The 18036-nt window shown below is 34.5% G+C and overlaps 2 protein-coding genes across 4 annotated transcripts; one reads left to right on the forward strand and one right to left on the reverse strand.

Annotated features, from left to right (window-relative positions):
• Positions 1 to 967: 967 nt before the first annotated feature.
• Positions 968 to 9898, reverse strand: LOC104094451 (uncharacterized). Of its 2 annotated transcripts, none has more exons than XM_009600388.4 (4): positions 9330 to 9898; positions 7131 to 8021; positions 1874 to 1921; positions 968 to 1785 (listed from the first exon to the last, which is right to left on the reverse strand). In XM_009600388.4, the coding sequence occupies exons 1-4, from the start codon at positions 9570 to 9572 to the stop codon at positions 1381 to 1383; spliced, it is 1587 nt and encodes a 528-aa protein (XP_009598683.1). In that variant the 5' UTR covers positions 9573 to 9898; the 3' UTR covers positions 968 to 1380. The 2 variants fall into 2 exon arrangements, with proteins under 2 accessions (XP_009598683.1, XP_018625715.1); XM_018770199.3 differs by having other exon boundaries at positions 9334 to 9474.
• A 729-nt stretch (positions 9899 to 10627) lies between these two features.
• On the forward strand, positions 10628 to 13871 carry LOC104094449 (large ribosomal subunit protein eL24). 2 transcript variants are annotated; one of them, XM_009600387.4, is made up of 5 exons: positions 10628 to 10776; positions 12573 to 12648; positions 12772 to 12873; positions 13289 to 13437; positions 13541 to 13871. In XM_009600387.4, the coding sequence occupies exons 1-5, from the start codon at positions 10766 to 10768 to the stop codon at positions 13695 to 13697; spliced, it is 495 nt and encodes a 164-aa protein (XP_009598682.1). In that variant the 5' UTR covers positions 10628 to 10765; the 3' UTR covers positions 13698 to 13871. The 2 variants fall into 2 exon arrangements, with proteins under 2 accessions (XP_009598682.1, XP_070035833.1); XM_070179732.1 differs by lacking the exon at positions 10628 to 10776 and adding an exon at positions 11693 to 11865.
• The last annotated feature ends 4165 nt before the right edge of the window (positions 13872 to 18036 follow it).

Here is an 18036-nt window from a genome sequence, read left to right on the forward strand (position 1 = left end):
TAAAGGGTGTTTGAGTAACCTTATAAATTGGTTAATATTTGGCTTATCAACGTATTTGATAAACACCAAATATGCTTATAAACAGAAATTATTATAAGCCAAAATTATCTATAATGCATAAGTTGGTTACTCCCAACTTATAACTTTTCAATTGATACACTTTAGATTTGACCAAGTTTTTTTTACTTATTTTATCCCTAATCTTTTTTTTTTTTGGGGGTCATTCTGAAATACTCTTCGCCAAACAAAACTCATAAGTCCCCCTCTATTCAATTTCCGTCATTTGTCCTTTTAATGCATAAATTCTTTTGAAGTAATAACTTTTGTAAACGAATTTTATGGGCATGCTAGTCATTTCAGCATAAAAATTGCCTATTAGTAATTTCTTTTTACCGCCCTTCCAGGATAGGGGTAAGACTGCGTATATCCTACCCTCCCCAAACCCCACCTGTGAGATTACACGGAATTGTTGTTGTTGTAGTAGTAATATCTTTTTACCAAACACAAACTATTTATTATCACTTTTAACACTTTCATCAAAAACACCTAACTGTTTATTTATGTAATTAATTTTAGCATTTAAATATGATTTTAAGCACTTGATATTTATAAGCTATTTTTAATCAGTTAACTCAAGCGGGAAGAAACAACCAAGGTTGAACAAATTCAAACAAACGGCCTTTTTAGTTAGGTCAAAAAAGGGCAACCAGTGCACAAGGCATTCCGCGTTCACGCAGAGTCCGTGAAAAGGCCGCACCCCAAGTGGTGTAATATAGACAACTTACCTTAATACAAGCATTAGTGTCTGCTTCCACGTCTCGAACCCGTAACCTATAAGTAACACGGAGACAACTTTACCGTTGGTTCAAGGCTCCCCTTCCCTTGTTTGGTTAGGTCGAGATCATAAAATCACAACCAGAAGGGCGTAAACTGAATAAATGGCACAAGCAGGAAAATGAAACAGCTGTGAACAGATAGACTTCAAATTAAATTGCTCAAGATAAGCATCATATCGAAATCATTTTGAACTGTATGTAGACAAGAAAATGATTCTAGAGTTAAGTTTGCTATAATTGCTTCTTATCTGTACATTGGTATAATGACTTTATAAATTGCTTTTAATGTGAATAAATGGTCCAGAGAGAAAGGGACCTCAAAAATCTGCAGTCTCCTTTGCATGCTTGTTTCTGGAGCAGTTCAAATTTGGTCTGCGCGCAAACCTTATTCACTCTCACATTTACGTAGCGTCCCGATCTTGTAATAACCATACCAAAATGAAGATATATTTCGCTCAACAATAAGACTGTTCCCTGTGCAAATGAATCGAAGAGCAAGTCGTTGAACACCATCTTAGACAAAGATGATGTAGTCTAATAAGTATCAGAATTTGACTGAGTAACTTCTGAAACTTCTCGTGTCCTTGTTGATAGCCATTTTCCCCATTCCGACCTCCATTGCCTCCGTTTCTTCATTCTGTTTCTTGGTTTGGACAGAGTTTAGAGTATCAATAGCTTTAGATTGTGTATCGGGCAAGGAAGGTTCTAACAGGCGTGGACCAGCGTTGATCCACGGATGAAGAAGGCACTGAGCTGCAGTAGGCCGTTTCTCTGGGACAAAATCAAGTATCGGGACCAGGAAATCGGCCATGTCCTTTGCGTCTTGCTCACTGAATTCATACTTCTCTATTAAAACTTTTTTTAACGGCCAAAAGCGCAACCGTCTGATGTGCCTCAAGTCACCATGTCTATTGAACAACTCACGTGAATAGCGACCACCCAAGGCAATCTGAAATGAAGATAGCATAATTTTAAAAACTACTAAGGGAAAAAACATGATTCAAAAAAGTTTGAAGTGATTACACGAATTTTCTTACTTTCCGTGGCATCATTCCTAGAAGCTCCATCATTAGTGCTAAGTGGTCCTGCAAAGAGAAGTAGTATAGGTTTGCTGTGATCACCATTACCGAAAAATTGAGTAATAAATCACCATAAAGATGCAGAAACCACATTCGAATGTCTTGCATTTTGCCAACTAATGACAATCCCATATAAGAGTCCTGAAAGATACTGCCGTATGTCTTTTGAAAGGTTTCGATTACCCCTTTAAATTTTATAACCGTAAAAGTTTAGGTTAAAGTATGTTCTGCCTATGTGGCTTCCTAAAGTAAAGCAGGCTCAAAACCTGGATAAAGTAGGAGGGTTGCAGTGAGTTGACGGTTAGTGTTCAAATATTCTCTGATATAGCCGACCCCGTCTAACTTGATTGAAAAGTTTAATTTAAATAGAGCAAAAGCTAACTGAAGCAGCAAATGACAACAACTTTATTTACCAAATTCATGTTTCCTGTTTGATAAGTACCAAGTATTTTCAATATCAGCCCAGATGCACAACCAAATTGTGCTTTGTTGCATCATTTGCACTGAAAAACCTGAGTTTTCCTCCGGAAACCAGAATAGAAAAGGCAACTATACTCTCTAAACTACATAGTTACATTGTCAAGTCTGTTATCAAAATATGTTGTTTCATCTCCATGTTTCTTAAGTTCCATTATGACTTAATTCCAACCATCGCAGTTGGTGGCAACCACCAGTTTTCTAGCCCTTTATTCATCGACCAAAGAGGACACAAGAAATTCCTCAAGATATGTAATTTCTCTCTAGCATGACCGTAAGTTGAATCCAGTGTGTTAGTTGAAATTAACAGGGTTCACTTAGCAGAAAAGAAATAAAAGGCCTGATTACCAAGAGCGGATGAACTAACATGGTGATCCATGTTTTACGAAAAATAGAACAAAAACACCGTAAGAGAAAAGATATGTTACGCAGTACGGAAGAAAAGTAAAACGATAACTTGGATATGATGCCCAGGACAGGACACCATGTACTTTTTGTCCTCTAGATTTTACATCTAAATGCAGTAATAGGAATAGCAAAAACCATAATTTCAGTATATCTTCCTCTTTTTTGGTCAATTTATTCACATAAACCGTTTATCACCTAATGGCAAAAATAGTTGACCAACCAAAACTAAAGCACCAGATGAGCTGATAAACGCAGATGGTCAGAATATCAACAAGAGACGTGTGATTGAACTTGATGTCAATCTGTAAGGAAAAAGCGGACGAAAAGGAGTGTTAAACAATTTCACTCGATGAGACCAACAAGGAATGGAAAAAACTGTCCCTAGGTTAACCCTGTACTTGTAAGCTACAGTATGATATAGGCTACAAGTGGTATTATGATGTCCAGGATGACCAGAAGATTATACTCTTCCAGGGACTGAACTATCTCTCCGACTCGTCCCCCCACTTTCACAAATTCAGCAATCAAGAGAAAGAGCTATTGATGATCTCTGTTCTAATACTAATAGCCTTACCAGTTGCCATTAGAATCCTTAAAGCTTATTGTTTTTCCTATAACTTCTAGTCGTGAAACTGCAGAGGTTGAGCTGACTTGTATACAAGTTTGAACCTTTTTTGACAATAATGAAGCAATCACACATAACCTAGAGAAATGCATCATCAACTACAAATCATTTCTAGTATGATGTACGGGGCTTGTTTCTTAAAGCACATGCACTAGTTAGGCAGATGCACTGGTGTACAGCCAGCTACACTAGTGCACCACCGCTCTACTTACCTTTAACCAAAACACGTCCTTCCACTCAGTTTCACTTATTCCTACTTTGGGTTATCTTTCAACCTTTTCGATAGTGTAATATCATAATCTCATACATTTCTATATTACATGAACAACTGCAGGGAATATTGTAATGCTTTGTCTAGTTAATGTAACATCATGGGCTAAGTTGCTCCGACATGGCAGTTTAGGTGCCGCACCCATGTCGACATGACACTAGTATGGGTGTGGGTGTGAGATCCACACCAAATCTAGTCAATCAAGTCCTCGGAGATACCCAAAGCAGCTCCCCGTGTTGCTGCGCTCCCTGCGGGTAATAGCAAGAGAGTTCCGGGTGTAGCAGGGAAAGAGGTTGTACGTGAAAGACTCTTCAATCGAAAAAAAGACGGTCATGTGCCGTTCCTTGAAGTATTGGTCTCTTAGTTTAAGCTCTTGGATGATATAATCCATCTAATCAAAAGCAAGGAAGGATAGACAGTCCTTAGCATGCCAAGTTTATGTCGAAGGTGCGGCTTAGATTGTTTGGTTACTTTGACTACGACGGAAGGAAAAATTCGAGACGAGATACAATTTGATTCCCGAAATCAGAACCAAAACTAGGGTAAATTTGAAAAAAATAGCATACCTTATATAGGAAATCAATCTTTTACTTATCTACAACTTGAGAATAAAAAAGAAATCCACACTTTACAAGCTATACGTAAGTATTCCACAAAATTCTCATAGAGATATTTTATATTTTTATTTTTTAGTAGTCCACACAATTTCTCATAATTTAAAAATATTTTCATTTTTTTTAAAATTATTTTTAGTCGGATCCCCGCACCCGTATCCGTACTAGGATCTGTATCCCCGAATCTTAGAATTTACATTTCGAAGGATCCGACCTCTAGATCCATACCCGTGTCGGACACCTGCACCTGTGTCCGAGCAACTTAGATCATAGGAGAATTCCACACCCGCAAAACACAAGCGATATGTTGGGCATATAAGGAAGCAAGCCTCAGACCCTAACGATGCTTCAAAGTCGTCCTGGTCTAGGCTAAACACGGACCATAGCGCTAGTGAGCTAGGCTGCTACATATGGTATCAAAGCCACTCTACGTGCAACTTTGGGCAATGTTGGGGCAAACCTCGACATTCAATTGAGTTTAGGCAAATCCCACATCTTTGAGATAATGGTGGGGCAAACTTCAGAGTTAGGATGTTGAGTTCCTAAAGAGGGGTTTTATATAACATGTAAGGCAAATCCCACATCAGCAAAACACAAGAGATGTTGGATATATAAGGAAGCAAGCCTTAAACCCTAATGACGCGTTTAAAAACTGTGTGGGCCTAAGACCCAAAGCGGACAGTATCACTAGTGGGTAGAGGGTTGTTATAGTGAAACAATTGTATTTCCCTTATCCGTTCAAATTTGATGTTGGTTATTTCAATGCCTAGGAAAGACCCCAAAGGAACTTTTCAAGTCTTGTTTCGACGCTTCAATTTTATTCAGCAATTTGAAGTGACTTAGTTTGTAGTTAGTGTGTATATATGTGTGTGTGTGTGTGTGTGTGTGTGTATCTTGTGGTTGATTGGATTATCCGAGTAAAATTGGGACACAAAAACATCTCTTTACTCACTTCCATGTCCAAGGTATGTGTTGGATCAATTACTCTTGGCATTGAGGTGGCCTAATCCTACTAAGGTGTGAGTATCTCACAAAAAAATACGCTTAAGATATCTTAGAGATACCAATACACTGGCTATTGATCATTAACACACTTGTGGACCCAAAAAAGGAACCTTTGGCAAATGAAGTCCACTATGAAGGACTGGTCGATTAGTTGAATAATATTACCACCAAAGCACCCTGACATTTCCCTTTCTGTTAGTATGATCAGTCAATTGTAACAGAATCTTTAGGTCATTGAGATGCAACTTATAAAGTATATTAGTACTGTTAGTCAGGGACTCAGTATACGAAAACCAAAATTATCGGGTATACTGACGCAGACTAGGCTATGACTTCATCTTATAGTAGTCAAAGTCAAGATACGTGTAGTTAGTGAAAATTTGAGCAATTGAAAAACAAAGAAGCATACAGTAAGTGGCAAGTCAAGTGCAAAAAACTGAATATACAGCTATGGCTTTGGCAATATGTGAGCTGATGTGATTGAAGCAATTGCTTGAAGAACTGAAGGTCAGAAAGGTAACAAAAATGAGATTAAGCTTCCAAACCAGTATTATAGAAGACGACGACATGTTGGATTGATTGTCCCTATATTTGTGAGAAATACAACAGACTTACTTCTACTACATTTATTAGCTTAAATGATACACTAGCAAACACGTTTGCCAAAATACTTTAATAATCAAGTTTATGCATGACAATCTAGGAGTATAAGACCTATTCACTCCATCTTGAAAAGGATTGTCAGAATTTATCCAAATTTATTATAGATATAACTCTCTGCGGTCAAAGAATTGAGTATACAGGTGGAAAGCTCGAAGTGGATGATCTATTTGCTCCTACTTAAGGAGCATTAGAATGTATCCGAGTTCATTGTATATACTTTGTTAAAAATTGCATAGAGATTTTTAATAATCATGCCATAATTAAGAATTCCAATAACCAAGAAACTTCCCTTATTTCATGTTAACCTAATCTCTTATCATAAAGAACCCTATTGTTTGTTGTTCATCACAAATTCAAAAGGAGTTATTTCTCTTCATTTCCCTTTTTGTACAACAAGAGCCCCTCTAACGAGTATTTGCATATTTATCCAATGTTTTTCAGAAAGGCTTTTGACTTGCCATCTACAACTAATTGTTTCTAATTAAACATAAAGTTCTTAGAAAGATTATTGCACTCTCTTATTAATTCGAAATCTAAACATTGCTACTCCTACTATATTTTTTATGAACACTTTTATCAGATTTAAATTAGGATGCTATGAGTTTCATAAGAATAAATTAGCACATTAAGACTTGCATAAGTCAATGCTTTTATGTAAAAAAATGAATTTGAACTTAAAGGAATTTGAAAGTCTTGAGAAAAGGGAAGAATAGACACTTGTCATAATTTTAGACTATGTTATATAACCTTATATATGAGATAACATAAATTAACTCAAAAAAGACACATCAAACTATATGAGTAATCTTGTTCAAGTCCAATCATCTCACATCATCAAGTTATCTCCAGTCCAATCATAATCCTTATATGGAAAATAAAAAGTTATATTGACAAAGTAAAGAAAACAAAAACTATGTTAATTATCTTCAGCCATGCCAATATAATTCCATAGTTAGTACAGAAAGAACGTCGTAGACTTAGTGAGTCCTATGCTCATCCAAACCTCAACTTAATGCACTTACGGCGTCTTAAAGAGAAATGGTCCATATCAAAGTCAACACAAAGTTCTCTCTCAAAATATGGAAATAAAGTCAGAAGAAGAACATAATATACACCAGAAAATAAGTAGTAAGAGGAGGAACGCATACATACCTCATCTCTGTCAAAGTTGTCACCACTGTGAGGATCAAATAGAACGTCACCAGTTGCAAGCTCAAAACAAATGCAAGCGAAGGACCAAAGATCTGCTGAGGTTGAATATTTAGATCCGAGGATAACTTCAGGACACCTGTACTGTCTAGTTTGAATATCATTTGTAAACTGTTTGTATGTCCAACAAGCATTCCCAAAGTCAACCACTTTGCACTTCAGGTCAACACCCTCTAACAGCTTCCTCCTTGTCGAATGGCTTCCTCTCTTAGGACCCTCGCATTCTTTCCCACAGCCTGTTGCAGCATCAGCATGTGACAATCTATTAACATTAAAAGAAGAATCAAGCTGATCATTCACATAACATTGAGCTGCTTGTTTGGCCTTTCTTCTAATCTTCTTATTTTGGTTCTTAGTCAAATTTCCGTTTGAGGTTATATAACCGTTTAGAGCCCCAGACTCGAGCGTGGTCTTATCCTTGTGATTAGGAAGTATAAGAGGTTTTCCAGATTTTCTGGGATCCTTAGATGGGTCAATTGTGGAACAGAGCAGTACATTCTCTGGTTTCAAATCGGTGTGTATGATAGAAAGCTGTCGATGCAAATAATCCAATCCCACTAGAACGTGATAACAGAGCTCTTTAACCATATGAATAGGCAGTCCATGATAATCAGTATACTTGAGAAGCGTCAAGAGATTGTCGCCCAAATACTCAAAAACCATACACACATGTTGTCCATTTGGACCTGAGTGCTTAAAATGATCCAATAGCTTCACGACACATTTTTTATCATCCGGATCGCATTCCGCAATCTGCTTTAGAATAGTGATCTCGTCCATTGCTGCCTCCGTGTAATGTTGTGCACTCTTTTGTACTTTCAATGCTACAAATTGCTGCATAATTAACAAAAATATAAACACCAAATTCTTACTTCCCATGAGAGTAACAAATTAAAATTGCTACCAATACAAAATTGCTAAACTAAGTTCCTATTCAGAAGGAATTACTGAAGTTTAAGCCGGCTACATGCTTATGCAGCACAATTAATTAAACTAGGCCAAAAAATTATATGCCAGACCACTTAGAAGAGCTATAATATAAAATATCAATTAAAAGCAATTAACTGCTAAAAGTTTGATAAGCAACCTAAAGATTCAGCCTTTTTTCCTATTATATATAGCACTTCCAAAGGAGAGCTTTGGCGCAACGGTAAGAGTTGTCGTCGTGTGACCGGGAGGTCACAGGTACAAATCGTGGAAATAGCTTCTTCCAAAAATTCAAGGTAAGGTTGCATACAATTGACCCAATATGGTCCGACCCTTCCCGAATCCCGCACACATCGAGAGCTTAGTGCATCTGGATGCCCTTTTATATATAGCACTTTAACATCAAAATTACAACATATCCCTCAATCCCAAACTAGTTTGCAGTTGGTTATGAACCCAAAATTTAAATTCCATCCCATTTGGATAGGACACTAAGCTCACAAGAGTCATAAACACCAAAATAAAGCTAGACAATCCAAACGATAGAGTTAAGAGCCATAGATAAAGAGGAAAATGCAATTATTGATCACCCACAATCCTAGAACTAATAGATTATGACAATTCCAAGAAAAACTCTAACTAGGCTAAAGATGAACGATTTAAGTTATATACACTGACAATCATGAACTTTAACATGTTTTCGAATGTCAGTTACCATTTTTCTCAGATTACTAATTACTCACTCCATTCCAATTTACATGATACTCTTTCCTTTTTATTCCGCCCCAAAAAAAGGTCACCTTTATATATTTAGTAACAATTAACTTTAAAATGCTTATTTTACCTTAATGAGATGATCTATAGCGAGGTCTACCAGAGCCGCCTCTCTACCTTCACTAGGTAGGGTAAGGTGTCCGCACACACTACCCTTCCCATACCCCAGTTGTGGATTTCACCGGATTCGTTGTTGTTGTTGGTGGTGAGATGATCTATTGCGACACAAATATATATAGTCTATTTTAGACTACAAGTTTCAAAAGTTTAACTTTTTTTTTTAACTCGGTGCTGAGTCAAACATGGAACCGAATGAGTAATATTTTGTCAAACAACTTAATTGTAATTACCTAAGTGATATGATTATCTAACTACTACCGTCATCACATAGAACTTAAGCTCAAGATAAATAGAAAAGCAAAGGGTGATGAGAAAACGTACGGACATGAGAGAATCCCAAGCCAACCAAACGGTAGAAAAGTGACCCCAACCAAGTTTCCTCTGAACAACATACCGACCTCCTTTGAAACTATCTCCTATTCGAACCGCATGGTACCCTCCCCTCCTGTAATCATCAGTCCCTTCATCCTCCGAAGTACAATCATCACTGCTCTCCTCCACTTCCTCCTCCTCCGCCACCAACGCCGCCGCGTTCAGCCGCTGATCTTGATTACTCTCCTCCATTTTCCAATCAAATACAGTAAATCAATCAACACTCTAGATAAAAGGGACTACTATTTGGGTATTTCCCAAAACTTTTATCTGCTCTTGGTTTGTGAGCTAACTTTGTGTGCATATAAAAAAACTGATTATTTTCTATTTAAAATCTTGGGATTTTCTCAGTTGCATGTGCATATGTACAGGAAAATGGGCGTTTGTGATTGTGAGTGAAGGGTGTAGAAATCTATGGGGAAAGGAAAGAGATGATAGAGATGACGACAGAGGAAGCAGGTAAAACTGTCTCAACTCTTCACTCCTTTGAACTCTTCTAATTCCAAACGTTTGCATATGGACTTGCTCCACATGTAATACCACTAAACTATTCACTGATTATTAGTAGTAGTATTTTATTTTGTGTAAATTGCAGTAAATTATCATGTAATAAAAAAGGTTGAGAAAGAGTTTTTTATTTTTACAAATGATCTAACTATATAAATATTTTTTACTCTATCAATATATACAACTTAAACTCAGTCAGAATACATTTTTCATTTAAACAAGATGTGATGATTGTTATTTATAGCATGTTTGGTCGTGCCTGTAAAATAACTTATTTTGAAAAATATTTTTTTCAAAAGTAATTTTTAAAAAAATACTTATGGTGAGAATTGGGAAGCAATTTGTGTTTGGCTAATCAATTTGAAAAACACTTTTGAGCAACAATTATTGTTTGGCCAAAATAGTTGTCTAGCTAATTGCTTAAACAAAAAATAATTAGCTTTCTCTCCTTCCCTCAGCCATACATCCGTCCCGGGTTTCCTTTCCTCTCCAAGCCAATCGATCGCCTTCTTAGTTAACTGCGAAAATATATAATATATGTATAATTTATGTATATGTATATGTTTAATCAGTATACAATCTCTGTATATCAGCTAAAAAAAAAATTAATGAATCCGACCGGCTATTTGTGTAATAATTCCTTAGTTCTTCTTTTTGTTATTGGGCATGGGATAATTGAATAGCTTACCTTCTGAGATTTTACGTACACAAGCCCATATAGAGGTCCACATCAATTGGGCCGAATGGTAGAATCTGACATTCTTTTGGGCCTATAAAAACCTAACCACAAATTCCAATATAAAGATACTCTCACTAGGGTTTTTCCTTCTTCATTGAGGTGCCGCACCTGAGGGAGGGAGCTCGCAACAGCATCAACAATGGTTCTCAAGTAAGTCCTCAACCCTTAATTTCTCTCTATCTCTCTTTGCATATTATGTACAACCAAATGTTACTTTGAACTTTGGCTATGTAGGAAATGGTTAAAAATCAAATCTTTACTGTTTTTGCATTTCTTTTGCAAGATGTATGTTAATGTGTAATGTAGATTGAAAAACAAAATCTGTTATTAAAATCCCTTTATTCGTAGAATGTTACTGAACCTCTTATTTGATAACTATATTGCATAAATTTAATCAGAAGTGTCCCAACATTAATCCTTTTTTTTGCTGCTGATTTTAATTCTGTCTCTGTGGGAAATGCTAAAATATCAGACCTTTACTGTTTTGGCATTCTTTTTGCTAGATGTATGTTCATGTGTAATGTGGATTGAAGTCTATTTTGGGGGGGGGGGGGGAACTGTCTTGAAAACCCTTTACTGGTAAAATCTTGTTACACTCATATATGATCTTGTGTTTTGTTATTTGGGTTTTAATTATTTCTATGATTGATTAGTATGACAGAAGAGAAAATGTGTGAAAAGAGGAGTACATTGAGAGGTGTTACTGAATATACAACAGATACACCCATTTAGTGCAAAATATTTTGGATCTTGTTTCTCTGAATGTGGTGTTTAAGCCAGCTTAAATGGTTAATTTGATTAACCATTAAATTAAATGTGATATTACCAAGAGTTTGGATACTTTAGGAGGTTGCCTGGAGTTTAGTATGACCTCTCGTTGTATTTTATTGAATGAAGATGTTATGAGAAGGGCGTGTTTTCTGTTTACTTATGTTTGCCTGTAGTATTATCCCTGGAAATTGCGCTATGTTGTGATGATACCGAATTGGTGCAACTGATTCAAGGTGACATTGTGTCTGGAAAATAGACATCACTTTTGATAAATTTTGCTAATTGTGTAGGCATGGATGATTTGTGAACTGTTTTGCAGGGAGTTATTTGTTTGGCTGATTTTGGAATGTTTCAACTTGACTATCCCATCAAATGGCTTTATAATAACAGAATGTGATTGGCATTTGGCTCTATTAGTGGAGACTGTGGAGTTACCTCCTCTTTGTTACTCCCTCCGTTCCAATTTATGTAAGGGTGTTTGACAGGGCATGGACTTTAAGAAATAAAGAAAGACTTTTGCTTGTTGTCTAAAACAAACCATAGAACTTTGTGTGGGTAGAAATTATTTTATTAAGGATAAAAGGGGAAATTAATAGTTGAATTGTTATTAAATAGTACTATATAAAACAGTGTTGTCAAAGGCTCATTTAAGGCGTACTTAAGCCCTAAAGCTCATAAAGCTCAGGGAGGGCGCTTCGCCTCACTTAAGCTGCGCTTTAGTGTAGATAGGGCACCAAGACGTGCCCCTTATTGCCCATGAATCCTATTTTGAATGGAGCAATGCTAGACTATAAATATAATCGGCAAATAAGTGTATTAGTTGTTAAGGAAAACAATATGAATGAATTTGTTACTTTTCTCTTGAATTTCATATATATTTTTATTTTTTTCTTGCATTGCGCCTTTTTTAACTAAAGCCCACACTTAAATTGCGCTTTGCGCTTAATGCACCAATTGACCTAGAGCTCTTTTTAGAGCTTTTCGCCTTTGACAACACTGATATAAAATTGTCATTCTTCTTGGGACTGATTAAAAAGGAAAGAGTGTCATATAAATTGGGACAGAGGGAGTATGTTAATGCTGACATGCTATACATTTTGTTTTGCCTCGGTTACTTTTAGGCTATAGCACTTGAAATTGAGTACTCATTAGCTTTTTTCGTACTTCCATTGCAGGACGGAACTCTGTCGTTTCAGCGGTGGCAAGATATACCCGGGGAGGGGCATCAGATTTATTCGTTCAGATTCTCAGGTAACATACTAAAAGCCATTTCCTGGCTGATTGTAATTTAAGTTATTTGTGTACTTATTGATCGGACGGCGCAGAGTCATGCTTTCTTGTCCATTGTCACCTAGTATTTTCTGGTCGCCGTAGGTGTTCCTGTTTCTTAACTCAAAATGCAAGAGATACTTCCACAACCGCCTGAAGCCTTCCAAGCTTACATGGACAGCCATGTACAGGAAGCAGCACAAGAAGGTGAGTCTGGAATAAAGCATCAACAAGCTAAATTTCTGAACTTAACATTCTGTTTTTTGCCTTAAAGTTTATCACTAACGTTCCAATATTGAAGGATAAACCTTTGTGATGTAAAGTTGTACCCTTGGATGCACTGTCTTCAGATTACGAAGTGTTTATTTAGAAAACTTGGATTTAGAGATGAAATGCCATTTCATGGGTACTTTTGCCAAGTTAAATTTGTGGTTTTTGGGATAATTACATTTTTGGCCGCCCAAAAAAAATAATAGCCGACAAATGTATATGTTTTGTATTTTAAGTATAAATATACATAAACATCATTTGTATATTTGGGCTACCGCCTGCAATTATTTTGGGCTGCTGGGCCAAAAATAAAAAAAAATCCCTTATTATTTTCTGTATTTGATAACATTAGGATATTGCACAAGAAGCTGTCAAGAAGAGGAGACGCGCCACAAAAAAGCCTTACTCTAGGTCCATTGTGGGTGCAACCTTGGAGGTAATCCAGAAGAAGAGAACTGAAAGGCCAGAAGTTCGAGATGCTGCTAGGGAGGCTGCTCTTCGGTATGTATTCATGGATTTCATGCATTTACTATAAAGGTGACTGACTATATAAGTTGTATTTGTCGAAGATGGAGTGATTAATTTGTTGGTTGGGTTTCTACAGTGAAATCAAGGAAAGAATCAAGAAGACAAAGGATGAAAAGAAGGCTAAGAAAGCAGAGGTGATGGCAAAGTCACAGAAAGGTGGAGGGAAGGGTAATATGTCAAAGGGAGCTGCAGGAAAAGGCCCTAAGCTTGGCGGCGGCGGTGGAAAACGCTAAGCCATTGTTTATGTTTGTTTTTCTAAGTAGTACTAGAGTGGTTTTTGCATCTTGATTGAATGTAAGTTTTTGATCCAACTGCAGACCAGCAGTTGAAACAATATATTTCTTGTTTTGTTTCAAATATGCCAGATTAAATACTCTTGTTCCATTATGAGAATTATTTTCCTTGCACCTTAGCTATCCCCAATCAAGTCTTCACTATATTTTACACTTAAAAAATTCACAACATCATAAAACTTGATATTGCATTGCAGCTGTACCAGCTAGAAAATCAAGTTATGTCCTTGCAGTTAGTTTTATGAGCAGTGCAATTTAGATCGATTTAAACCAATTTGTACAGAGATTTATACTATAGTGTTTAGATTTGAAAGCAGGATGCTGAAGTATATTTAGTAATATAATGAGACTTTTTTTTCTGAAGATGTGTTTGGCTAAACTTATAAGCTGGTCAAACTGGCTTATAAGTACATTTTGGCTTATCTACGCGTTTGTTTAACACTCAAAGTGCTTATAAGCCAAGTGCTTATAAGCTAAAATCAGTCATAAGTCATAAGCTGGTTAGCTCCAACTTATGGCTTTTCAGCTTATAAGCACTTTTAGTTTGACCAACACTTTTACTAGTTTATCCTTAATAATATTTTCTAATTCACAAAATACTTGTTCCAAAATAAATTTCTTGACTTTCTCTTCATTCCATATTCGTTATTAATTCTTTTCTTTACAAAGAAATTTATAATTTATAATTTTTTGAAAAACATTCAAGGGTATTTTAGTCATTTTAACAAAAAATAGCTTATCAGCACTTTTTAATCAAACACATCAACTGCTTATTATCAATTTCAGCACTTCTATCCAAACACGTAAATACTTAGTTTATAAATCAGTTTCAACACTTAAAAAAAAAAATTCAGCACTACAAGCTTATCAGCTATTTACAATCAGCTAATCCAAACGGGCTCTATGTATCACTAAAATACTCTGTTACGCAAAATAACCCATCAAACTACTGAGTCAAAACGGATCAACTAGTATAACCCAATTAGTCAAAATGCAACCCAAAGTAAACATAAGATATCAAATTTGGAGATTGACGATTATGCAAATAATTGAAGAAAAATACAAGCTTTCACATTCTATTCTTTTTTTTTTTTCCTTGCAAAAAGCAAATTGAAAAGGAGGGAAAGTTAGCTCATCTTTGGTTGGGACGTGTTAATTGATTTGACCTGTTTAGCCATGACCATTTTAAAAAATAAAAAGAAGGAAAAAGAGGAAAGGGGACAATCTTGTCCGGTTGTCCCATTTTTCTCTTGTTTCTTTTGCCGTGGTCGTATACAGTCAATTAGAAAGCATGAAAAGTTATGTCGATTGTTATTTTTGGGAACGACTAAGTACATATATATATTTTTAAAATAATTTCTTTTCATATCTCCTTTTTTATCTTTACTAGTATTAGTACCTGCGTGGATACGGGACACTAATCATATCAAATATTTGAGTTATTTTATTATATATAAATAATCTTAAAATTTAAACTTTTTCGATAAATATAGATAATTATTGGATATTAATTAAGAAACACTGCATGAAAATGATTAACCATTTCTCAAACCTCCTAGTTATAATTCTATTTTTCTTTTTTGATACCATTCTCGCCGGTGTCATTGGATCCTAAAAATAGTCAGAAATCAGAAAAATAACTCATATTTATGGCAAAACAATCAAAAGTTGAGACTATGAAAGACTCCTTTGATACGACTTGACCCTTTTACTACTACTTGAACTCTTATTTGGTGCGTTGATATTATTCAAAAAATATTTCTATTTTAAAATTTCAGTTTCTAAAACTTCATTTTTCAATAATAATTATTTTTATAATAATGTAAGTGAAAATATTATCCTTAATTCAAAATTCAATTTAGTCGGCTATCTAAAAATTTAAAAAATTCTTTAGCCAGTGAATATTTCCCCCCAATATGACTCCATTTTGATATTTTACATTAACCATGTTAAATAGCCAAGTTATTTGAATTATATGTAAATAACTTTAAAATTTAAACTTTCTAGATAGTTATAGATAATTATTAGATATTAATTAAGAAACACAACATGAAAAAAGACTAACATTTTCTCAAATCTCGTAGTGATAATTTTATTTTTGCATCATTCCCATTGGTGTCATTGGAACCTAAAGATAGCCACAAAGCGAAATAATAACTCATATTTATGACAAAGCATAAAGGTTGACACAATATGAATGATTCTTCGGTGACGCGACTCTTTTACTACGACTTGAACTCTTATTTGGTATGTGGTTATCTTTCAAAAAATATTTCTATTTTGAAATTTCAATTTCTAAATTTTATATATATTTCAATAATGATTATCTTTATAATGATGCAAGTGAAGATGTTATCCTTAATTTAAAATTCACCCTAATTGGCTATCTAAAAATTTAAATAATTTTTTAGCTGGTGAAACTTTATTTTCAGTATGACTCCATTTTGAATTTATCGATATCTCTAGCCACATATTTTGAATTTTAAATATCCTATACAGATTTTTGTTCTTTGAATCATTAAATGTTAAATTAGTTGATTGTTATTATATAGCATTGCATATATTGTGTTAAAATTGTTATGCAATTTTTTCTTGACACCATACTTGGCTTAACCTCAATGCAAACTGCTCAAATTGCATTTCAATTCAAATTCAAATATCATATCAGTTTGTTAGTAATAGTGATTTTTTAAAAACGACACACAATGTAAATCTAAGATATCCTTATCTTATAATCTATGTATTTGAGTTGAAAATAATATTTGAAATCGATGAGATCGGCTTCCAAATTTTTTATACTCAACAAAGATGAAACTGAAGAAGAAATTCGTTGTCATATCTTATTTCTGGTTTTTAGATTTGTTCATAATTTTTTTTCTATATTTATTTTCTTTTATCTTATTTTTTATGTCTTTCTTTATTTTGTTACAAAAAAATAAATTTATTTCGCTATAAAAGAATGAGTTTTAATAGAAATTGTCTACATAAGAACTTTATTTATATTTTTAGTCTTTGGTTGAAATTCTTTCATATTTATTTTTTAATTTTATCTAATCAACCTAAATAGGTGTTCATCCAACCACTTAAATTAAAATTGAAGGATGTATAATTTATATATAATCCATATATAATATGTATATAATCATGTGTTGTCGGTATATCATCTATGTATATTAGGTATAAGAAGTAAATAATAAATCTGGCCGGATATTTATGTAAATATTCCATAAGATTTCGGTTTCTTGATTTAATCCATTATATGACTTCTATTATAATAATTTTAAAACTCTCTACTAAAATTTAAAAATATATTATATTTTTTTCTTAAAATTACATTATATTTTAAAATATAATCCCATTTCGAATAATTTGGTTACATTTAAAAAAATATATTTTACGTTATACCAATTTTTTTTAAAAATAATACTTTTTGTTACACTTGAAAATCGCTATAGAAACTATCAGTTAGAAACCAATATCCCTCTTGTTGAATTCGAGAAAAAAAACCTTTCACATAATCTAATGATTCAAAACTAATATGTTTCAACGAAAAAAATATTATACCCTTGCAATGTTGGCTTGGCTACAACTAAATGAAGAGGTTTCAGCTTATACCCTTAAATTCCTAGAAGGTGCTAAATTAAAATTAATGATAGCAATTGTATAGCCAAAAGTTTTGTTATTTATTTGATGTCCATTTGTACAAATTGACTCTTCAAAGTAACATTCTTCAAAAAAATAAAAAACAATTTTTTTTAATATTAACTAAGCACGTAGGTTTACTTCATTATATATGCAACTCCATTGGCCACAACTCGCTCAATGACATTCGAACCGGGACTCTGAAGCCCGAAATTACCGAGACCAAATCCAAAGCTAGCCGATTTTGTCACGGGTGCAATGGCTCAATATATTCCTACTCTGGATTATTACAGTGGTGGATTACCAAAGGTGTGTACTACGTACACAGCTTCTGAGTAAGCGGCGGATCTAGGATTTTGTGCAAGCAGATTCAATCTTAGAAGTACATAATTTTAGTCGTAAAATAATAGTTGTCAAGTGGGTTCAACTAAAATATTTATACAAAATTTATGCAGCTTTAATCCCAATTTATACATATACACAATATTATTTTTTGATAAAAACGGGTTCAGTTTAACTGTTTATTAAATACACAATACACATGCATGACTGACATGGGAGAGTCAACGAAGGATTCCCTAAACCTTTTTTTTTCTTTGTCTTTTGTTTTTAATTTTCTTGTCTTACTTTGTGACTA

The sequence above is a fragment of the Nicotiana tomentosiformis genome, chromosome 7 (genome assembly GCF_000390325.3).
Source record: "Nicotiana tomentosiformis chromosome 7, ASM39032v3, whole genome shotgun sequence".
NCBI lineage: Eukaryota > Viridiplantae > Streptophyta > Magnoliopsida > Solanales > Solanaceae > Nicotiana > Nicotiana tomentosiformis.

What these genes read in the sequence shown, in the direction of transcription:
- LOC104094451 (XM_009600388.4), bottom strand. Translation starts at nt 9,572, where the DNA reads ATGGAGGAGAGTAATCAAGATCAGCGGCTGAACGCGGCGGCGTTGGTG. An exon ending in CTTGGGATTCTCTCATGTCC is followed by an intron (nt 8,022 to 9,329) that starts GTACGTTTTCTC and finishes TTAATTATGCAG; the next exon opens with CAATTTGTAGCATTGAAAGT. An exon ending in ACAACTTTGACAGAGATGAG is followed by an intron (nt 1,922 to 7,130) that starts GTATGTATGCGT and finishes TTCTCTTTGCAG; the next exon opens with GACCACTTAGCACTAATGAT.
- LOC104094449 (XM_009600387.4), top strand. An exon ending in TTATTCGTTCAGATTCTCAG is followed by an intron (nt 12,649 to 12,771) that starts GTAACATACTAA and finishes TGGTCGCCGTAG; the next exon opens with GTGTTCCTGTTTCTTAACTC. An exon ending in ACAGGAAGCAGCACAAGAAG is followed by an intron (nt 12,874 to 13,288) that starts GTGAGTCTGGAA and finishes TGATAACATTAG; the next exon opens with GATATTGCACAAGAAGCTGT.